This window comes from Dipodomys ordii, unplaced genomic scaffold, assembly GCF_000151885.1.
Source record: "Dipodomys ordii isolate 6190 unplaced genomic scaffold, Dord_2.0 Scaffold13, whole genome shotgun sequence".
In the NCBI taxonomy this organism is placed as follows: domain Eukaryota; kingdom Metazoa; phylum Chordata; class Mammalia; order Rodentia; family Heteromyidae; genus Dipodomys; species Dipodomys ordii.
The window spans coordinates 14,637,221-14,656,872 of NW_012267229.1; the positions used below are offsets into that span (position 1 = coordinate 14,637,221).

The 19,652-nt window shown below is 46.7% G+C and overlaps 1 protein-coding gene across 1 annotated transcript in view; it reads right to left on the reverse strand.

Moving 5' to 3' along the window:
• Pxmp4 (peroxisomal membrane protein 4, 24kDa) overlaps positions 1-19,652 on the reverse strand; it is a 26,016-nt gene that overhangs the window by 3,143 nt on the left and 3,221 nt on the right. Inside the window, exons 2-3 of the mRNA XM_013010769.1 lie at positions 11,741-11,803; positions 5,575-5,773 (exon numbers count right to left, since the gene is read on the reverse strand). Of these exons, the coding sequence (XP_012866223.1) occupies positions 5,575-5,773; positions 11,741-11,803 (262 nt within the window). The remainder of the gene's footprint in view (positions 1-5,574; positions 5,774-11,740; positions 11,804-19,652) is intronic.

Consider the following 19,652-nt stretch of genomic DNA (forward strand, 5'->3'; position numbering starts at 1 on the left):
TTGGGGGGGGTCCGGTTGTGGGGCCTGAACTCTGGGCCTGGGCGCTGTCCCTCAGCTCTTCAGCTCAAAGCTAGTGCTCTACCACTTGAGCCACAGCGCCATTTCCGGCTCTTTTCTTTTTGCTTATGTGGTGCTAAGGAATCGAACCCAGGGCCTCATGCATGCAAGGCAAGCGCTCTACCACTGAGCCACCTTCCCAGCCCGCGCTTTCTTTCTTTCTTTCTTTCGCCAGTTGTGGCCCTGAATTCTGGGCCTGGGTACTGTCCCTCAGTTCCTCAACTCAAGGCTAGTACTCTACCGCTTGAGCCACAGCACCACTTCTGGCTTTTTCTGTTTATGTGGTACTGAAGAATCGAACCCATGCCTCATGCATGCGAGGCAAGCACTCTACCACTGAGCCACCTTCTCCCAGCCACCCCTTTTCTTAAATTGAGTTTATCAAACAAAGAGAAATAAAGTCCACTCAGGAGAGTAAGGAACAGACCCAGAAACCAGAAGCAAACATTTCACCAAAGTCCGTATTTGGCACGAGGGCAATGCAAAGTAAAAGCACAATGAGATATGCCTATCAAAATGGCTAACATTAAAAATGTAATAAACTACATGCTGGCTAGGAGGCAGAGAAACCAGATCATTCTTATATTCCTGGTGGGAATGTAAGATGGTACAATTATACTGGAAATTTGGCAGGTTCTACTTCCTTCCCCCTTGGGCAGTTTCTCTTAGAACTAAACATTCATGGACCATACAACCTAGCAAGTACATCTTGGGCATTTTTCCCAGAACAATGAAAATGTATGTTCACATAAACACCTGTACAGAAATGTTCTAGTAAGTTATATTTGTAACACCCCAAAACTGGAAATAATGCAGACATGACCTTCAAAGAGTAACTTCTAAAACAAATTATGGCTAGGTGCAAATACTCCTAGCTCAGGAGGCTGAGTTCTAGAGGATTGTAGTTAGAAGAAGCCAGCCCAGGCAGAAAAATCTGTGAGACTCTGTCTCCAAAATAATCAGCAAAAAGCAGGGCTGAAGAGGCATGGTAGAATCTCAGCCAAGCAAGCAAGTTGAATGAGCATGAGCCCCTGAGTTCCAGCCCTGGTACCACTAAAAAAACAAGCAAACTGTGGTACATCTATAAAATCATCAATAAAATTAAATAGCTGGGAACTGAGATGTAGCTCAGTGGCAATGCACTTGCCTAAAAAGTGCCAAAATTGCCTAGTACCAAAAAGAAAAGCCCTACCCCCACCAAAAAAAAAATAGTTACAAATAAATAGTTGGTACTGGTGGCTCATGCCTGTAATCTTAGCTACTAAGAAGGCTAAGATCTAAGGATTAAGGTCAAAGCAAGCTTGAGATAAATCTGAGAGACTCTTATCTCCAAATAACCAGCAAAAAGCCAGAAGTGGACGTGTGGCTCAAGAGGTAAAGCCATGCAAAAACATACATAAGGCCCTGAGTTCAAGATTCCAGTACTAGTATCAAAAATAAATCTGGCAGGGACTGGGAAGGTGGTTCAATGGCAGAGCGCTTGCCTTGCATGCATGAGGTCCTGGGTTTGATTCCTCAGCACCACATAAGCAAAATGAAAAAAGCCAGAAGTGGTGCTGTGGCTCAAGTGGTAGAGCACTAGCCTTGAGCTGAAGAGCTGAGGGACAGTGCCCAGGCCCAGAGTTCAGGCCTCACGACCGGACCCCCCACCCCGAAAATATAAATAAATAAATAAATCTGGGCACTGGTAGCTCACACCTGTAATTCTAGTCACTCAGGAAATTGAGATCTAAGAATCACTGTTCCAAGTCAGCTGGGGCAAAAAAGTCCATGAAACTCTTATCTCCAATAAACAACTCAGAAAAAGCCAGAAGCGATATTGTGGCTCAAGTGGTAGAGCACTAGTTTAGAACAAAGGAAGCTCTGAGTTCAAGTTTCAGGACTGATACAAATAATAATAATAATAATAGTGATATGAAAATTAAAGATATAATCTTTGATGTAGGTACTTAGGCCATGTGGATATTAGAGGTCTCTGCTTATCAATAATGATTTTTTACCTTGGTTTTTGTGGTTGTAAAATCGAACTGTAACTCTGCTTCTGCTGCGAACTAAATGTGTCACTCCCATCTTTTGTTCTATTCCCCAAGCTTCCTATCAACAGTCCCTAGGCAGAAGACCCTGGTGGAAATTGTAAACACTTCTGAAGTGACCATTGGCCAAAATGCACAAAGAGCCTAACTGCACAGGCTTAAGTCCTCCCCTCTACCCCTTCCAGACAAGAATGCTTAAAAGCTGATGTAGGCTGGCACTCAGGGCGACCCCTAAGATCCCCACAGTCCTGATGCGACAGCGCTTTGTTCTTTCGCTCAAATAAAACTTTGTGTAACTCACAACTCATCAGTGGTTTTTGGGTCCTGTTGTCTATTGATTCCTGGACAATACAATACTACTACTACTACTAAGCAAATAGACAAAAAACAAAGCCAGGCATTGGTGGCTCCTATCTATAATCCAAGCTACTCAAGAGGCTAAGATTTGTGGATTAAGGTTCAAAGCCAGACCAGGCAGGAAGGAAAGTCCATGAGACTCTGATTTCCAATTAAATATCAAAAATGCTGGAAGTAGAGCTGTGGCTCAAGTGGTAGAGTACTACTTTTTAACAAAAAGACTCAAGGAGAGCGCTCAGGACCTGATTCAAGTTCCAGGACCAATACCCCCTCAAAAAATTTATTAGTTAAAAAATAGTTTAGCTGGGCATCAGCGGCTCACACCTGTAATCCTGGCTACTCAGGAGACTGAGATCTGAGAATCCCAGTTCAAAGCCAGCCCAGGCAAGAAAGTCTGTGAGACTCTTATCTTCAATAAACCAGAAGTGGCACTGTGGCTCAAGTGGTAGAGCTCTAGCCTTGAGCTGAAGAGCTGTGGGACAATGCCCAGGCCGAGAGTTCAAGCCCCACAACTGACAAAAAATAAAAATAAAAATCCAGGGAGTTACGCTGAATTAAAAAAACCAACACCAAAACAGTTCCCAAAGGTTATATACCATATGATGACACTAGAGTCTTGTTCAAATGATGTAATTTTGGAATTGGTAGAGCAGTTATCAGGGGACAAGAAAGGGGATAGACTTAGGGACTTAGACTTTAGGACTTTGCATGTCAGTGAAATTTCTGATTAAAAAACAACAAAAGCTGGGCACAAGTGGCTCAGGCCTATAATCCTAGCTACTCAGGAGGCTGAGATCTGAGGATCAAAGTTCAAAGCCAGCCTGGGCAGGAAAGTCTGTGAGACTCTTATCCAATTAACCACCAGAAAATCGGAAGTGGCAATTGTGGCTCAAGTGGTTGAGTGCTCGGGGTGGAGTCCTGGGGCTCAGATTCAGGGCTTGGGAACTGTCCCTGAGCTGCTTTTGCTCAAGGCTAGTACTCTGTTACTTGAGCCACAGTGCCACTTCCGGCTTTTCTGTTTATGTGGTTCTAAAGAATTGAACCCAGGGCTTCATGCATGCTAGGCAAGCACTCTACTACTAAGCCACATCCCCAACCTGTTTTTGTTTTTTTGTCAGTTATAGGGCTTGAACTCAGGGCCTAGGCGCCATCCCTGAGCTCTTTTGCTCAAGGCCAATGCTCTACCACTTTGAGCTATAGGCCCACTTCTGGGTTTTGAGTGGCTAATTGAAGATCAGAGTTTCACAGTCTTTTCTGCCTGGGTTGGGTTGGAACTGCGATCCTTAGATCTCAGCCTCTCCTAAATAGCTAGAATTACATTGTGAGCCACCTATACATGGCTCTATATTCTGTTTTTTATTATATATCTCAGGCACTTAGATGCGTACCAGGCACAGTCTCCATTTTAAACATTTTTCAGACTGTTTCTTCTTGTGTGACCTTGGTGGATTGTATCTTTCAGGAAATGATCTCTTTCATATTGGTTATCCATTTCATATTGTTATTTACAATACTCATAGTATTCTGTAGTATTCATATCCTTCTCTCTCTCCTTTATTCCTTTTTTTTGGCAGTACTGGATTTGAACTTAGGGTAATGGGAATCTGCAATCCCCAAAATATGAAAGTCCATGCCCCTTCCCTGTTAACAACACTTCAGGCCAAGATCACAAAGCAAAGCCCATCCAAAAATACTTTTCGTACTTTCCAGCCACCAGGACCCTACCTGTCAACCCTGCCCCCAGCACGTCTCTGTCTCTTGACTCCCTTCAAGTTACCATGGCATCCCTCTTCAACTTCCCATTAAAGTTGATCTGGTCTGTTGAGGTCGTTTTCTGCTCTTTCTTTATTCTTTGTTTTTTGGTCAGTAGTGGGGCTTGACCTCGCCTGGGCACTATCCCTGAGCTCTTCTGCTCAAGGCAAGTGCTCTACCACTTCTGGTTTTCTGAATGGTTTATTGGAGATAATATTAGAGATAAGAGTCTCACAAGCCTTCCTGCCCTGGCTGGCTTTGTTTCCTAACATATGGTGCCAAATCCCAGGAGTTGCCAGACACGGATGGCTCATATCTGTAATCCTAGCTACTCTGGAGGCTGAGATCTGAGGATTGCAGTTCAGAGCCAGCTCAGGCACGACCGTCCACAAGACTCTTATCTCCAATTAACCACCAGAAAACCGGAAGTGGCACTGTGGCTCAAGTGGTGAGAGAAGAAACAAAACAAACAACAACAACAACAACAACAAAACCCTGGGAGTTCCCCAGAGGACTTCTGCCTAGAAGGGGACTCCATCTATTTCTTCTCCCGTTCTTTCTCTTCTCTTTTCCCTTTCTGAAACAGTGGCTTTCAGAGAGCCAGTCAGTCGCTCAAGCCTACTTAAAAAAAGGGGTGTGGAAGCCAATCCTTTCCACTCCAGAAGACTCCACCCTCACCTGGTCATGGCTTTGGTTACTTAAGCCTAAGTAGGTGAGGCAAGATCTTGACATAGGTCTGGATTGATAAACTCTGTTGTTAGTCCACTGTCACCTAATCTCTCTCTCTCTTCCCTCCTCTCTCCTTCCCCTCCTCTCTCCCTCTCCCCTCTCGCCACTCCTCTCCTCCCTTTTCTACCCTCCTTCTCCCTCTCCCTTTCCCTCTCTCTACCTCCAGACCAGAGATCATTCACCATTGCATCACCTATACGCAACCGACCAGTCATAAGCACCTCCCTTTGGGTGTTGTGAGGTAGGTACTCTACTGCTGAACCATGTTTCTAGCCCTGTTTTTTGCATAGGTGAATTTTTAAATTTTAATATAGCTTGCTTAACCTCATATATCCAAAATCAATATGTGATCAATATGAAAATGTTGAAATATTTTATATTTTTTAAACTTTTTATTGTGTGTGTGTGTGTGTGTGTGTACTAGAACTTGAACTCAGGGGCCTGGGCACTATGCCCCACAAAGTAACACAAATCCAACAATGACTTGGTTTATAGATGGAGAAACTGAGGAGGGAGTGATTTTTCTCAAGGTCACACAGGGACCTTAGACATGGAAGACAGCCAAGAGTATATCTCAAAGCCCATCTCTAATTCTATACCTAAGTCATACCAGCCTCTCCCAGCCCATCTCGGGGAGGATCTTTACCTGGCTGTTGATGCTATTGTTGTCTCCAAACACTAGGAGGCCCCCAACAAAGGCAGCTAGGAAAGAGTGCACGGGGTAGGTCTTGCCTTGCACATGGGACTGCAGGGCACACAGACTCTTATAGGCGCACACAAAGCAGGCCAGGTTCCGGGAGTGGGTGTAGGTGGACTGCAGGATGGTCCTCAGCTTCTCCTGGAGGCTGCACAAACACAGAAATCCCCCTGTGAGTTCAGGGCCAGTGGTCCCAAGGCCTTTGCCCACTAGATATGAACTGAATAAAGCAAGGCGCTCCGGGGGCCCAAGCTCATTCAACCCTAGGCTTCTACCATTCATGTCCTTCAGGAACTGACTCAAGACAATCCTCAAAAAGCCATTCCCTGACAGCTCCATACCATACCCCCCCCCCCTTCTCCTACTTGGCCCTTTCTTTTTGTTCTTACCACCACTTGACACTAAAGGGCTTGTTTATGACTCTCCCCTGCCCCTGCCCAGCCCAGTTGAAAAGTAGAGTCTAGAGACTACTTTTTGTGGCTGTTTGATCCTAAGGACCAGACAGTACTAGCATTTATTACTTCATTTTTGGAGTGATCATGTGAAGAAACGAATGAGTTCCTATTATGTGCTGGATCTGGAAATCTGATGCTGAGAAACAGACCTGCTTGCTGACCTCATGGGACTTTTGAGAGGGAAACACCACCACAAAGACAAGCCATACACTGACTTTTGACAAGAAATTCTGGGGCCCAGGGTGGGATCAATGAAGTGAACAGGCAGGGTGATTACATCCCAGGCATGAGCCAAAGCCCTAAGAAGGGGCAGAAAGTAGAGAACAAAGGAACAGGGAGAGGCCATTGGGCTATGAGCAGAGAAGTTGTGGAGAGAGGATATGGGGCAGTACGAGGTAGTGGGGTAATTTTGTCTTCCTGTCAGGATTGAAGGGAGGTGATTCAATGTATTTTTTAGAATCATTAGAGGGCAGTGAAGAAAAAGCAGGGAGGAACAGGAATGGCACAAGTAAATGCTCCAAGGGCTTAGGAAGGAAGCTATAAAAACCTGTGAGGTTGGGCTGGGAAGGTGGCTCAGTGGGAGAGCGCTTGCCTTGCATGCCTGAGGCCCTGGGTTCGATTCCTCAGCACCACATAAGCAAAAAGAAAAAAGCCGGAAGTGGCGCTGTGGCTCAAATGGTAGAGTGCTAGCCTTGAGCTGAAGAGCTGAGGGACAGCGCTCAGGCCCAGAGTTCAGGCCCCATGACTGGAACCAAAAACAAAACAACAACAACAAAAAACTGTGAGGTTGGCTAGGTGCCAGTGGCCCATACCTGTAATCCTAGCTACTGAGAATGGAGGTTCAAAGCCAGCCCAGGTAGGGAAGTCCATGAGACCCTTATTACCAATTAATCACCAAAAAAGCCAGAACTAGAGTTGTGGCTCACGTGGTAGAGCACTAGCCCTAACCACAAAGCTCAGGGACAGTACTCAGGTCCTGAGTTCAGGCCCCAGGGCTGGCATGTACACATAAAACAAACCCTGCAAAGTGAATGTTATTATCCAGTACCAGCAGGCTCCCACCCCATAGGCACATGGCCCACAAGATTGCCAGTTGTTGTTTTTGTTGTGTGTGTGTGTGTATCAGTCCTGAGGCTCAATGGTTTGGCTTTCCCAATAAACTCTTTTCTACCTGAACCATATGCCAGTCTCCTTTCAGTGACTACTGAGTAGCTAGGATTACAGGTGTAAGCAACCAGCACCTGGCCCGATTGTCAGTTTTAAGGTCAGAAAGCAGTAGTGCAGCAGAGCACGGTGGTGCACTCCTGTAATCCTAGTACTTAGGAGGCTAAAACAGGAGAATAAAGATTTGGGACCAGGCTACACAGTAAGAGCCTGTCCCAAACAAAAAGCTAGTTTTTCCTGAGGAATCTTCCAGTATCTAAGTATTACTGATCCTGCTTTTGATACTGCCCTCCTCCCCTGCCCGGCCAGCATTGCACTTGGGCCTCCATGTGGCTAACTGGGGTCATTGCCGCGGTAGCCTAATGGCCTAATGTCTACCTACTTCTGCCCTGGCGGTGTTCCCAGCCCCGAAGTAAATGACTAATCCTCACGCTGTTGAAACAGGTCAAAGAAGCCAGGCCCAGTGCTGCAAGCCTGTTGTTCCAGCTGCTCAGGAGGCTGAGTCAAGAGGATCATTGGAGCCCATGAGTGTCAGACCAGCTCAGCAATATAGCAAGACCCTAACATAAGACTTAAATCTAAGCCAAACCTAAACACTTAAGGGTTTTAAGTCAAATAATGGCATAGTCCCACTCAAAATCTTGTATCAATCCTAGTTTACTTACAGAAAAGCCAAACTTCTCTCTTTAAAGCTGGAAAAGTGGGCTGGGAAGGTGGCTCAGTGGTAGAGCGCTTGCCTTGCATGCTCAAGGCCCTGGGTTCGATTCCTCAGCACCACATAAGCAAAAAGAAAAAAAGCCGGAAGTGGCGCTGTGGCTCAAGTGGTAGAGCACTAGCCTTGAGCTGAAGAGCTGAGGGACAGTGCCCAGGCCCAGAGTTCAGGCCCCACGACCGGACCCAAAAAAATAAAAAAATAAAAATAAAGCTGGAAAAGCCTGTCCCAGATTACTGCTGTGAACCACCCCCGCTCCCTTTCCCCCCCACTTTTTATGGTCTCCTTTCTTTGAACCACTCTGCTCCAAGGCTCCTGGTATCTCAGGCACGATCTGCCTCAGGGCCTTTGAACTGGCTGATTTAGCATCCAGGAACACTCTTTCCCCTGGTAAGTACTAACCAACTCTTATCGCCTTCAAAGGTTTTCTCTAATGTCACTTCCTCACAGAGGCCTCCCTTATTCAGTTCTGTAGGGTGGGCCACTTCCTCTAGCACCTCCAATCTTCTCTCATTTTTCCTCTGTTCCAATTTTTCTTTTTTTTGGTCCGGTCGTGGGGCCTGAACTCTGGGCCTGGGCACTGTCCCTCAGCTCTTCAGCTCAAGGCTAACACTCTACCACTTGAGTCACAGTGCCACTTCCGGCTTTTTTTCTTTTTGCTTATGTGGTGCTGAGGAATCGAACCCAGGGCCTCATGCATGCAAGGCAAGCGCTCTACCACTGAGCCACCTTCCCAGCCCTGTTCCAATTTTTCTTGTCCACAGCCTATGATTATCTTTTAACATAGCATCTACTGGCCTTATTCATTGTGTTTATTTTCTGCCACCCCCTGCTAGAAGGTAAGCTGTAGGAGGGAGGGGATCTTTGTCTAGTTTCTTCACTCTGTATTAGTAGCACCTAGTGTCCTAGTGTAAGTCAGCAAACGCCCCTTCACGGGCCCAGCTACTGGCTAAGTCTCTAAATATCTCCTGGTCTTTTCACATTCCCTATGGCCCCCAGTCCTTGGGAAGGGTGGAACGTGCCAAACACTCCCTTAAACAAACTGACCAAATGTTCCCATAAAACTTTTATCTTTAGCTCTTTTCTGCTTAAGGGTCTTGCCAAAAAAGTCTCTAACATTAAGTCCTTTCAAAGTTATGGCCGCCCACCTTTGCCTCCCCTATTTCAGACTTCGGACTCCCCTTTGCCACCCCCCAACCCCCCCCCCGCCCCGCAATGCTGTCCTCTCTCCTTCAACACCTGTGTACTTTCCTCTGGAAATATGTGGGCCAATATGACCTTAAGCCCTCCACATTGCCCTCCAGGGCCTCCATCAATGCTGGGGATCTAGTGTAAATTACCTGCCACCAGTACCTGGGGCCACCAAGCTCTCTGCTAAGTGGGAGGGACTCTATTCAGTAACTCTCTCTACTCCCACAGCCGTGCAGGTTCAGGGCTGTCCACACTGGATTCACATCCGCTACGTTAAACATCATGCGCCTGATGGACCCTCATATATCTCTGAGCCAACTGGACCCCTCGCTCTACAGATATAAAAGACCAGACCTGGTCTTCCTCCAGTCACCGAGGAACCAGAGGGCCCTGCCAAGGACAAGTAAAATCCCCATGACCATCAAGACCTTGCTCAGCTTTCTATATAGTACCTGACTCTCCCCCCATTGGCTACATTGCCCCTCTCAGCAGAAAGTAGCTCCAGAAGAGAAGAACTTTGCCCATACTCCCTACCTGCTACTGTGCATATTTAACCAAAAAGGGGGGAAATGTAAGTCATCAAAGACCCCTTCACAGGCGTAAGTCCTGCACTCGATGGCAGAGCCTATGGGGCAGGTGAGGCATCTCCCACCCCCTGCCTGGGTAAAACACCACCAGCCCCCCGCTGAATAAAAGGGGCCACCAAGGAGCCAAACGGCGCCATTTTCTTCCTTTCCTCATGAGACCTTGGCCTGGTCACCTCTACATGACCTTGTCGGCACGGTCTTTTGGGTTACTTTCTGCCTGAGTTACATTTTCCTTTCACCTAGAATCAGGTTTGGCACATGATAAGTCCCCAATAAATATCTGATGAATAAATGGATGGATTTAGGTGGGTTTTTTTTGTTTTTAGTTTTGGGGTTTTTTTGAGGTCAGTCCTGAGGCTTAAACTCATAGTCTAGGTACAGTCTCTGAGCTTTTTTGCTCAAGGCTAGCACTCTATCACTTGAGCCAGAGCTCCACTTTCAGCCTTTTTTTTTTTTTTTGCTAGTTAATTATAGAGAAAAGTCTTATGGGTTCCTGTCTGAACTGGTTTCAAACCAAGATCCTCAGATTTCGGCCTCCACTGGTGAGCCACTGGTGCCCAGCTAGATTTGGTTTTTAAGTAAGTCTCAGAAGAGATTCAGATTTTTTTTTGTTGGTCATGGGGCTTGAACTCTGGGCCTGGGCACTGTCCCTCAGCTCTTCAGCTCAAGGCGAGCGCTCTACCACTTGAGCCACAGCGCCACTTCCGGTTTTCTGGTGGTTTATTGGAGATAGGAGTCTCACGGTCTCTCTTGCCCAGGCTGGCTTTGAACCGTGATCCTCAGATCTCAGCCTCCTGAGTAGCTAGGATTACAGGCGTGAGCCACCAGTGCCCGGCTTCACTTTTTTTTTTTTTTAAGATTCAGATTCTAACCTTAGAAAAAGATTTGTGGCCAAAAGCAACAACAAACAAAACTAAATCAATCAATTAAAAATACAAAGGAAAGCCAGGCATGCTAGTGGCTTATGCCTGTAATCTTAGCTACTCTGGAGACTGAGATCTATCTAATGATCATGGTTCAAAGACAGTTTGGGCAGGAAAGTCTGTGAGGCTCTCTTTTTTTTTTTGGGGGGGGGGTCCAGTTGTGGGGCCTGTACTCTGGGCCTGGGCGCTGTCCCTCAGCTCTTCAGCTCAAGGCTAGCACTCTACCACTTGAGGCTTTTTTCTTTTTGCTTATGTGGTGTTGAGGAATCGAACCCAGGGCCTCAGGCGTGCAAGGCAAGTGCTCTACCACTGAGCCACCTTCCCAGCCCCTCTGTGAGACTCTTAACTCCAAATTAACCATCAGAAAGCTGAAAGTAGAGCTGTGGCTCAAAGTGGTAGAGCGCTAGCCTTGAGTGAAAAAGCTCAGTCAGCGCCCAGGTCTTGAGTTCAAAGCCCCATGACAAAAAATTAAAAACAAAAGCCAAACAAAGGAGGAAGTTCTACAAGTTGAACTTGGCCCATAGGCTGTGCGTCTGTGACCCTATTAGTTCAGGTGAGCTAGAGGATCTTGTATGCATCAACACTGGATCATAGACACCTTCTGAGAAGGCGCCTGAGGAAAGGCGATGGGAGATCAGAGTAAGCCCAAGATGGCTGAGAGGAGAGAACCAAGACAGCTTTCCCGAGGAGGGGACCCCCATAGCACACAGGGGCTGGGGAGGGGACCAGGAAGGAAGCAGAGGTGGCTAGAGGAGGAATGCGGTTTCCAGGAGGGGTGCTGTGTGCGTGTTTCTTGCATGCAGCATGTACACAGAATGGAGATGAACTCTGCGTGTCAAGGACCTCCCACAGTGGACGGAGGGCAGGCAGAGCAGAGCTGGGGCAGCTGCACAAACCCTTAAAGCCACATCTAGACGTTGGGCTTTTGAGGAAGACAGAGGGGAACTTGAGGACCCAAGGTGGACTTTAGAAGGTGTGACTGGGGACAGGCGAGACCTAGCTAGGAAGCGACTTACTACCATCCTGGCACTAAGGGCAGGCACATCGTCTCCCCGCTTAAGCTGTATGCAGACCGGTGCTCACCTGCCACTCTTGAAGAGAAGTGTCATGACCAGTGCGTGAGGAGCCCGGATTTTGACTCCATAGCTGTAGAAAGAGAAGGGCATGGTTAAGATGGCATTACTGTGTTGCTTTCTTTCTAGACTCTCCTTCTGATCTCTTGTCCTCACTCCCCACTTCTCATCCAAATACCACATTGGGAGGAGAAATAATGATGGCTCCCAGTTAGATCTGGATTCAAACCTCAGCTCTTCCTGGAAGTGTGGCCTCGGGCTCGGGCTTGTCATTTCACTTCATTAAGCCTCAGTTTCTTTCCCCAACCACAAAAAGGGATGCTAAACTTTAGAGGAGTGGTTACAAGTCTTTTCTTGAACTCAGGGCCTCAAGCTCTTGATTGGTGTTATTGCTCAAGGCTGGCACTCTACCACTGGAGCCACAGCTCTACTTCTGGCTTTTTGCTGGTCAATTGGAGATAAGAGTCTCATGAACTTTTTGCCCTGACCGGCTTCAAACCACAATCCTCAAATCTTAGTCTCCTGAGTACCTAGGGAGCCACCAGTGCTCAGTCCCTAGTTACGATTCGGATGGACTCTAACTAGGCACTATGCCCCTCCAATCCTGCTCCAGCCATGATGGTCTCCTTACAGTTCCTGTTTCATCAGGCTCTCTGTCTCCAGGTCTTTATACAGTCTGTTCCTTCTTTGGGCCTGGAATGCTCTTCACACGCTTCACCAATTACCTTCCAGTGGTGACTAGGGCCTCTGCAAAGGCTTCCTGAGCCCCTAAATTTTTAATTTGTTCAGAATTTCAATAGGTTATACAAGGGGTTTCTACTGAACAGCTCCATCTAAATGTGCGATGCTTACTGCTGAGTCACTCCTCTCATGCTCCCCATCCCTACCCCCAGACTCATTTAAACTTTGCTTTTTTTTTGCCAGTCCTGGGGCTTGAATTCAGGGCCTGGGCACTGTCCCGAACTTCTTCTGCTCAGGCTAGCACTCTACCACTTGAGTCACAGTCCCATTTCTGGCTTATTCTGTTTATGTGGTACTGAGGAATCAAAACTAGGGCTTCATGCATGCTAGGCAAGCACTCTACCACTAAGCCACACTACCAGCTTACCTTTCCCATTTCTTTTTTTTTGGGGGGGGGGGTCCGGTCGTGGGGCCTGAACTCTGGGCCTGGGCACTGTCCCTTAGCTCTTCAGCTCAAGGCTAGCGCCCTACCACTTGAGCCACAGTATCACTTCCAGCTTTTTTCTGCTTATGTGGTGCTGAGAAATCAAACCCAGAGCCTCATGCATGTGAGGCAAGCACTCTACCACTGAGCCACCTTCCCAGCCCCATACAGAGAGGTTTCAGCCCTGTGTCAGGTTATGAGTACAACATATCTTGATCAATATCACCACTTCTGTGGTTCACCCCCATTACTTCTCCTCAATCTCACTTCTAATCATTGCTGCTGCTCTTCTTCTTTCTTTTTTTTTTTTTTTTGGTTGGTCATGGGGCTTCAACTCAGGGCCTGGGTGCTGGCTGTCCTGAGCTCTTTTGCTCAAAGCTAGTTTGTGTTCTACCACTTTGAGCCACAGTGCCACCTAGGATTTTACAGGTATAGGCCACCAGCACCTGGCATAATTGCTTATTTTTAAGATTCAAACTCTTCACCCAGATTCTCCTTTGACTGCTTATTTATGCACTGGTACTATGAGAAAAAGACCATGATCACTTTCATTGTTTTTTCTATACTCAAATGGGTAATAAAAAGAAAATGGTATTGATGCCAATCCACTACTGTGTTTTTTTGTGGGTTTTTTTTTGCCAGTAGTGGGGCTTGAACTCTGGGCCTGGGCGCTGTCCCTCAGCTCTTTAGCCTAAAGCTAGCTAGCACTTTACCACTTGAGCCGTAGCACCACTTTTGGCTTTTTCTGCTTATGTGGTTCTGAGGAATCAAAGCCAGGGCCTCATGCATGCAAGGCAAGCGCTCTACCACTGAGCCAACTTCCCAGTCCTCCACTACTGTGTTTTGCTGTGTACACTTGGATAAATCATGTAACATCTCGGAGCCTCCCTTCAACCCAGCAATAAAAGGTATTTTCTATTTCAGAGCTGCTGACAATCAAGAAAAAGGATCGTTTCTCATTCTTCTTGATTGAACACCCTGACTCTTATTCCTAACCAAGTCCTGCAGCTACCTGACCCTGCTCTTACTTGACCTAACGATCCTCAACAGCCTCTTTCAAGACAGTGGTCATGAGCCATATACTGTTCTCTCCTAAACAAGCATGTTTTGAGGTGTTTTTTTTTTTTTTTGGCTGGTCGTGGGTCTTGAACTCAGGGCCTGGGCGCTGTCCCTCAGCTCTTCAGCTCAAGGCTAGAGTTCTACCACTTGAGCCACAGCGCCACTTCCAGCTTTTTTCTTTTTGCTTATGTGGTGCTGAGGAATCGAACCCAGGGCCTCATGCATGCAAGGCAAGCGCTCTACCACTGAGCCACCTACCCAGCCCTTACAAGCATGTTTTGAAACAACAAATGACTACAATCAAACTCAAGTCCATATGTCGGGGCTACTGGGTAAAAATCAGTGAGTGACCCCACCATTCAATGGTAGACTACAGAGCTATAAAAAATAGGGCAGCTACTGGGGCTGGAGCTAGAGGAGATTGCCTGACATAGATGAGATTCTGGGTTCCATCCCCAGCACAGGAAAAAGAATAGGGAATGGAAGAGAAAAAGAGAGATGGAAGCCAGGTGCCGGTGCTCATGCCGGAAATGCTAGCTACTAGGGAGGATAAGATCTAAGGATCATGGTTCAAAGCCAGCCTGGGCAGGAAAGTCCATGAGACTCTTATCTCTGCTGAACCACCAGAAAACCAGAAGCGGTACTGTGGCTTAAAGTAGTAAAGCACTGGCCTTGAGCATAAAAGCTCTGGGACAATGCCCAGGCCCTGAGTTCAAATCCTATAATGAACCAAAAAAAAAAAAAAGGTGGGGGGAGGAGGAAGGAGGGAGGGGGAGGGAAGGGGAAAGAGAAGGAAGAGGAAAAAAAAGAGATGAGATTTCAGGTACTGGTGGCTCATGCCTGTAATACCAGCTACTCAGGAGGCTGAGATCTGAGGATCGTGGTTAGAAGCCAGCCCAAGAAGGAAGTCTATAAGATTCTTATCTCTGTGGGAATGTATACTAATACAACCACTTTGGAAAGCAGTCTGGAGGTACCTTGAAAAGCTAAATATAGACCTCCCCTATGACCCAGCCATACCATTCCTAGGCATCTACCCTGAACCACAGGAACCAGGATACAAGCACACATGCACCTCCATGTTCATTGCAGCACCATTCGCAATAGCCAAGATTATATATTATATATATATATATATATATATATATATATATATATGTCCAACTACTGATGAGTGGATCCAAAAATTGTGGTACCTATATACAATGGAATATTATGCAGCCAGTAGAAAGGACAAAATAATGGCATTTGCAGGGAAATGGATGGAAGTAGAGCAAATTATTTTGAGTGAGGTAAGCCAAGACAAAGAGACACATGGTCTCCCTGAAATGTGGATGCTAAATAAACAGGACTCGAGAAACAAAGTACAGCCACTCATGTTGTCATATCATTACTAAATGACTCCATGTTCTTAACCATATATATGGTAGATATATGCACACAACGGAGGAAAGACAGGAGGAAGACACAGAATAAGTGGGAAATGGAACAACATTCTACAAAGGGGCCCATCAGCTGCACGGGACATAGAAGAAAAAGAACTAAGCAACCCAAAGACAGCGATGGGAAGGGAGGAATGAGAGGGAAAGAGGGAACAGCCTACACTAAGCAAAAGGAAAGAAATGTAAACATCACCTGGTAAGGAAAAAATAACTTGCATTGTCAAAGCTCATAGAATTCACAAACTGTATAGACCATGATAATGACAATGTGCCTTGTGAAGGTTAAAATGTGTTTGTGACTTTAAGTATCACTATTCCACAATACTGTGAAATATGTGAAATTTATGTAATTACCTAATCTCAATTTTTATTTTATTTATTTATTTACTTTTGGGTCCGGTCGTGGGGCCTGAACTCTGGGTCTGGGCTCTGTCCCTCAGCTCTTCAGCTCAAGGCTAGCGCTCTACCACTTGAGCCACAGTGCCACTTCCAGCTTTTCTTTTTTCTTATGTGGTGCTGAGGAATCGAACCCAGGGCCTCAGGCATGCAAGGCAAGCGCTCTACCACTGAGCCACCTTCCCAGCCCCCTAATCTCAATTTTTAAAAAAGTGAGAAAAGGGGTGGGTTAGGAGTGATGGGTGACAATGTTGTCAGACACTTGTATTCATACTGTTTTGTAGAATGGGAACTTCTTTGTACAACTACTTAAAAGATAATAATAGGATTCTTATCTCCAATTAGTCACCAGAAAACCAGAAGTGGAGCTGTGGCTCAAAGTGGTAGAGTGGTAGCCTTGAGTTTGAAAGCTCAGAGAAAGTACCCAGGCACTGAGTTCAAACCCTAGGACTGACAAAGCGGGGGGAGGCAGGGAGGGGGGAGAGAGAGAAAGAGAGGAGCAAAAGAGAGAAGCAAAGAGGAAAGAGAAAGAAGAAAAGAGAAGAAAGGAGAGAAGAGAAGGAAGAACAGAGAAGAGAGGAGAGGAGGAGAGAGAACAATGAAGCAGCTTTATGTACACTGTTATGGAAAGTCTGATTCGCTTGAGCATCTGTGCATTACCACAAAAATGTGCAAAGTAAGGAAATTCTCCCATGAATCAAAAAGACTAAAGATTGTGGGGGGAGGGGGAGAATGGATATACTGGAATATTTACACAACTATTCTGGAGGAAGACATCAGAGACTGGACATAATAGGCCTACCTCAATGGAAGAGGACTAGATGGCAGAGCACATTTTAGCACCAAACATTCTGTTACTTTGTGGGAGCTGAGGATTGAACCCAAGGCCCTGTGCATGCTAGGCATGTTTTGTTCAGAGCTGTAGTACAGCTTGACTTGTGCCAGGCCCTGAATTCAAACGACAGTGTTACCAACACAAAAATAAAAACAAAACCTTAGTGTTAGGGTTGTGAAGAGCATGCTGTACCCCTTATCACCCCTCTCCTAGCAGTGAGCAGGAGGTCCCCAACTCCTTAGATCAGGCCCACCCACCTGTCCTCCCCCAGCACCCTCCTAGCTACATCTCTTCGAGCAGAGAACCTTCTGCCTCAAGCTGTCCAGAGCTAAATGCGCTTCCTTTTACACCCAACACAGGCAATAGTGCCTACCCTTTCACAAAGCAACAGTTATACTAGAGAATCACTATTAGCTTACTGAAAGTATTCATAATTTAGCCACATAGGAAATGCTATTACGTTTAGACATGCACCCTGAAATATTTATGCCTGGGATAGCGAAGGGGGGTAAACTATTACAAAGTTCAAACATCTCGGTTGTGCCAGTGGGCCGCACAATTTATTCTCTTCTCCTGCCAGGCATCTATTCAAGCCACTGCCTGCGATGCCCTTCTCTCCTTGGCACTTTCCAGCTCAGCTTTCACAATATCACTATGGCCTCTCCTGAAAGCATTCTGCTCACCAGGGCGGCCACTGTAGTTTTCTTTGGTGTTGATACTCAGGCTCTCAAGTTTGCTCAGCTTTTTTGCTCATTGCAACTGTTCTACCACTTGAGCCATGCCTCCAGTTGTTTGTGGCTTTTTTCCTGGTTAATTGGAGATAAGAATCTTTTGGATCTTTCTGCCCAGGGTTGGCTTCAAACATGATCATGACATCTCAATCTTTTTCTTTTTGTGCTGGTACTGGGGTTGAACTTCAGGGCTTTGTACTCTTACTTGGCTTTTTTCACTCAAGGCTGGTGCACTACTACTTGAGCTATACTTCTACTTCAGCCTTTTGCTAGTTAATTGGAAATAAGAACCTCGTGGCATTTTTTTCTTCTGCTTAAAGTTAAACTGGCTTCAAATCATGATCCTCAGATTTCAGCCACCTGAGCAACTAGGATTACAGGCATGAGAAAGCAGTATCTGACTCTCTAGTAGCAACATTATAGGCATGGTCCACCAATGCATAGTACCATTGTAATTGATGGACTAACTGATTGATTGTGTTGGGGATGGAACCCAGGGCCTTACAAGTGCTAGGCAAGTATTCTGCCACTAAGCTATATGTCCAGCCTTTCCTTTCCTTTCCTTTTCTTTCTAAAACAGGGAGTCATTGTGTAACAGAGGCTGGCCTGGAACATGAGTTCCTCCTGCCTCAGGCTCCCTAGCTAGAATTATAGACATGTGTGGCTCTGTCATAACAGTTCATCATAACACACACACACCCTATCCCCCCCCCCCCCCCCCCCCCCCCCCCCGTGGACTCAACACAGCATCTTGGCACTTATCAGTAATGATATCACTGCCTTATGAGTTTTCCTGCCCTGAATGGGTATTTACTCTTCCTATTTCACAGAACATTAAGCTGAGGCCAGAAAAGACGAAGATCATTCAGCTTTTAAATGAAAGCACTGTGATGAGAGCCCAAAGGCCTGACTCCAAAAAGTGCTCGTCCTGGTTGGGCAGGTGCGCTGAGGACACAAGGAGAGCTGGAGTGGGGGCGGGTATGCAAAGCTAACATCGGGCAATGCCTGCAGGCACTGGGGCTATATGAGTCCTGCTCACCACTGCTCTGCTCTAAGGCTGTCCTGACAAACAGGCTAACAGGGTTATATCCGGGTCCACGTCTGTCTCTGAGGTCATGTCAAAGAAGGGGTTCATAGTTGGGCGCCATAATGGTTTGAAGCCAGCTGGGACAGATAAATCCTTGAGACTCTTTTTCTTTCTTTCTTTTTTTTGTCAGTCGTGGGGCCTGGACACTGTCCCTAAGCTCTTCAGCTCAAGGCTAGCACTCTACCACTTGAATGTCAGCCCCACTTCCAGCTTTTTCTGCTTATGTGGTGCTGAGGATTGGAACCCAGGGCCTCATGCATACAAGGCAAGCACTCTACCACTGAGCCACCTTGGGTTGGGAAGGTGTCTCAGTGGTAGAGCGCTTGCCTTGCATGCCTGAGGCCCTGGGTTCGATTCCTCAGCACCACATAAGCAAAAAAAAAAAAAAGCCGGAAGTGGTGCTGTGACTCAAGTGGTAGAGCGCTAGCCTTGAGCTGAAGAGCTGAGGGACAGTGTCCAGGCCCAGAGTTCAGGCCCCATGACTGGACCCAAAAACAAACAAACCACTGAGCCACCTTCCCAGTCCCTCCCTGAGACTCTTATCTCTAATTTTAACCAGTAAAAAGCCAGAACTGGAGGCATAGCTTAAGGAGTAGAATGCCAGCAGTGAGTGAAAAAGGTAAGCAAAAGCTTGAGATTTTGAGTTCAAGTCTCAATACAGTACAAAAAAAAGAGAGAGAGAGGGCTGGGAAGGGGGCTCAGTGGTAGAGCGCTTGCCTCGCATGCATGAGGCTCTGGTTTGATTCCTCAGCACCACATAAGCAAAAAAGAAAAAAGCCGGAAGTGGTGCTGTGACTCAAGTGGTAGAGTGCTAGCCTTGAGCTGAAGAGCTGAGGGACAGGCCCAGGCCCAGAGTTCAGGCCCCATGACTGGACCCCAAAAGAGAGAGAGAGAGAGAGAGAGAGAGAGAGAGAGCTGGGCACTGGTAGCTCACATCTGTAATCCTAGCTACTCAGGAGGCTGAGATTTGAGGATCATGGTTCAAAGCCAGCCCACACAGCAAAGTCTGTGAGCCTGTTTTTTTTTGTTGTTGTTGGTCGTGGGGCTTGAACTCTGGGCCTGGGCGCTGTCCCTCAGCTCTTCTTCAGCTCAAGGCGAGCGCTCTACCACTTGAGCTACAGCGCCACTTCCGGTTTTCTGGTGGTTTATTGGAGATAGGAGTCTCAGTCTCTCCTGCCCTGGCTGGCTTTGAACCGAGATCCTCAGA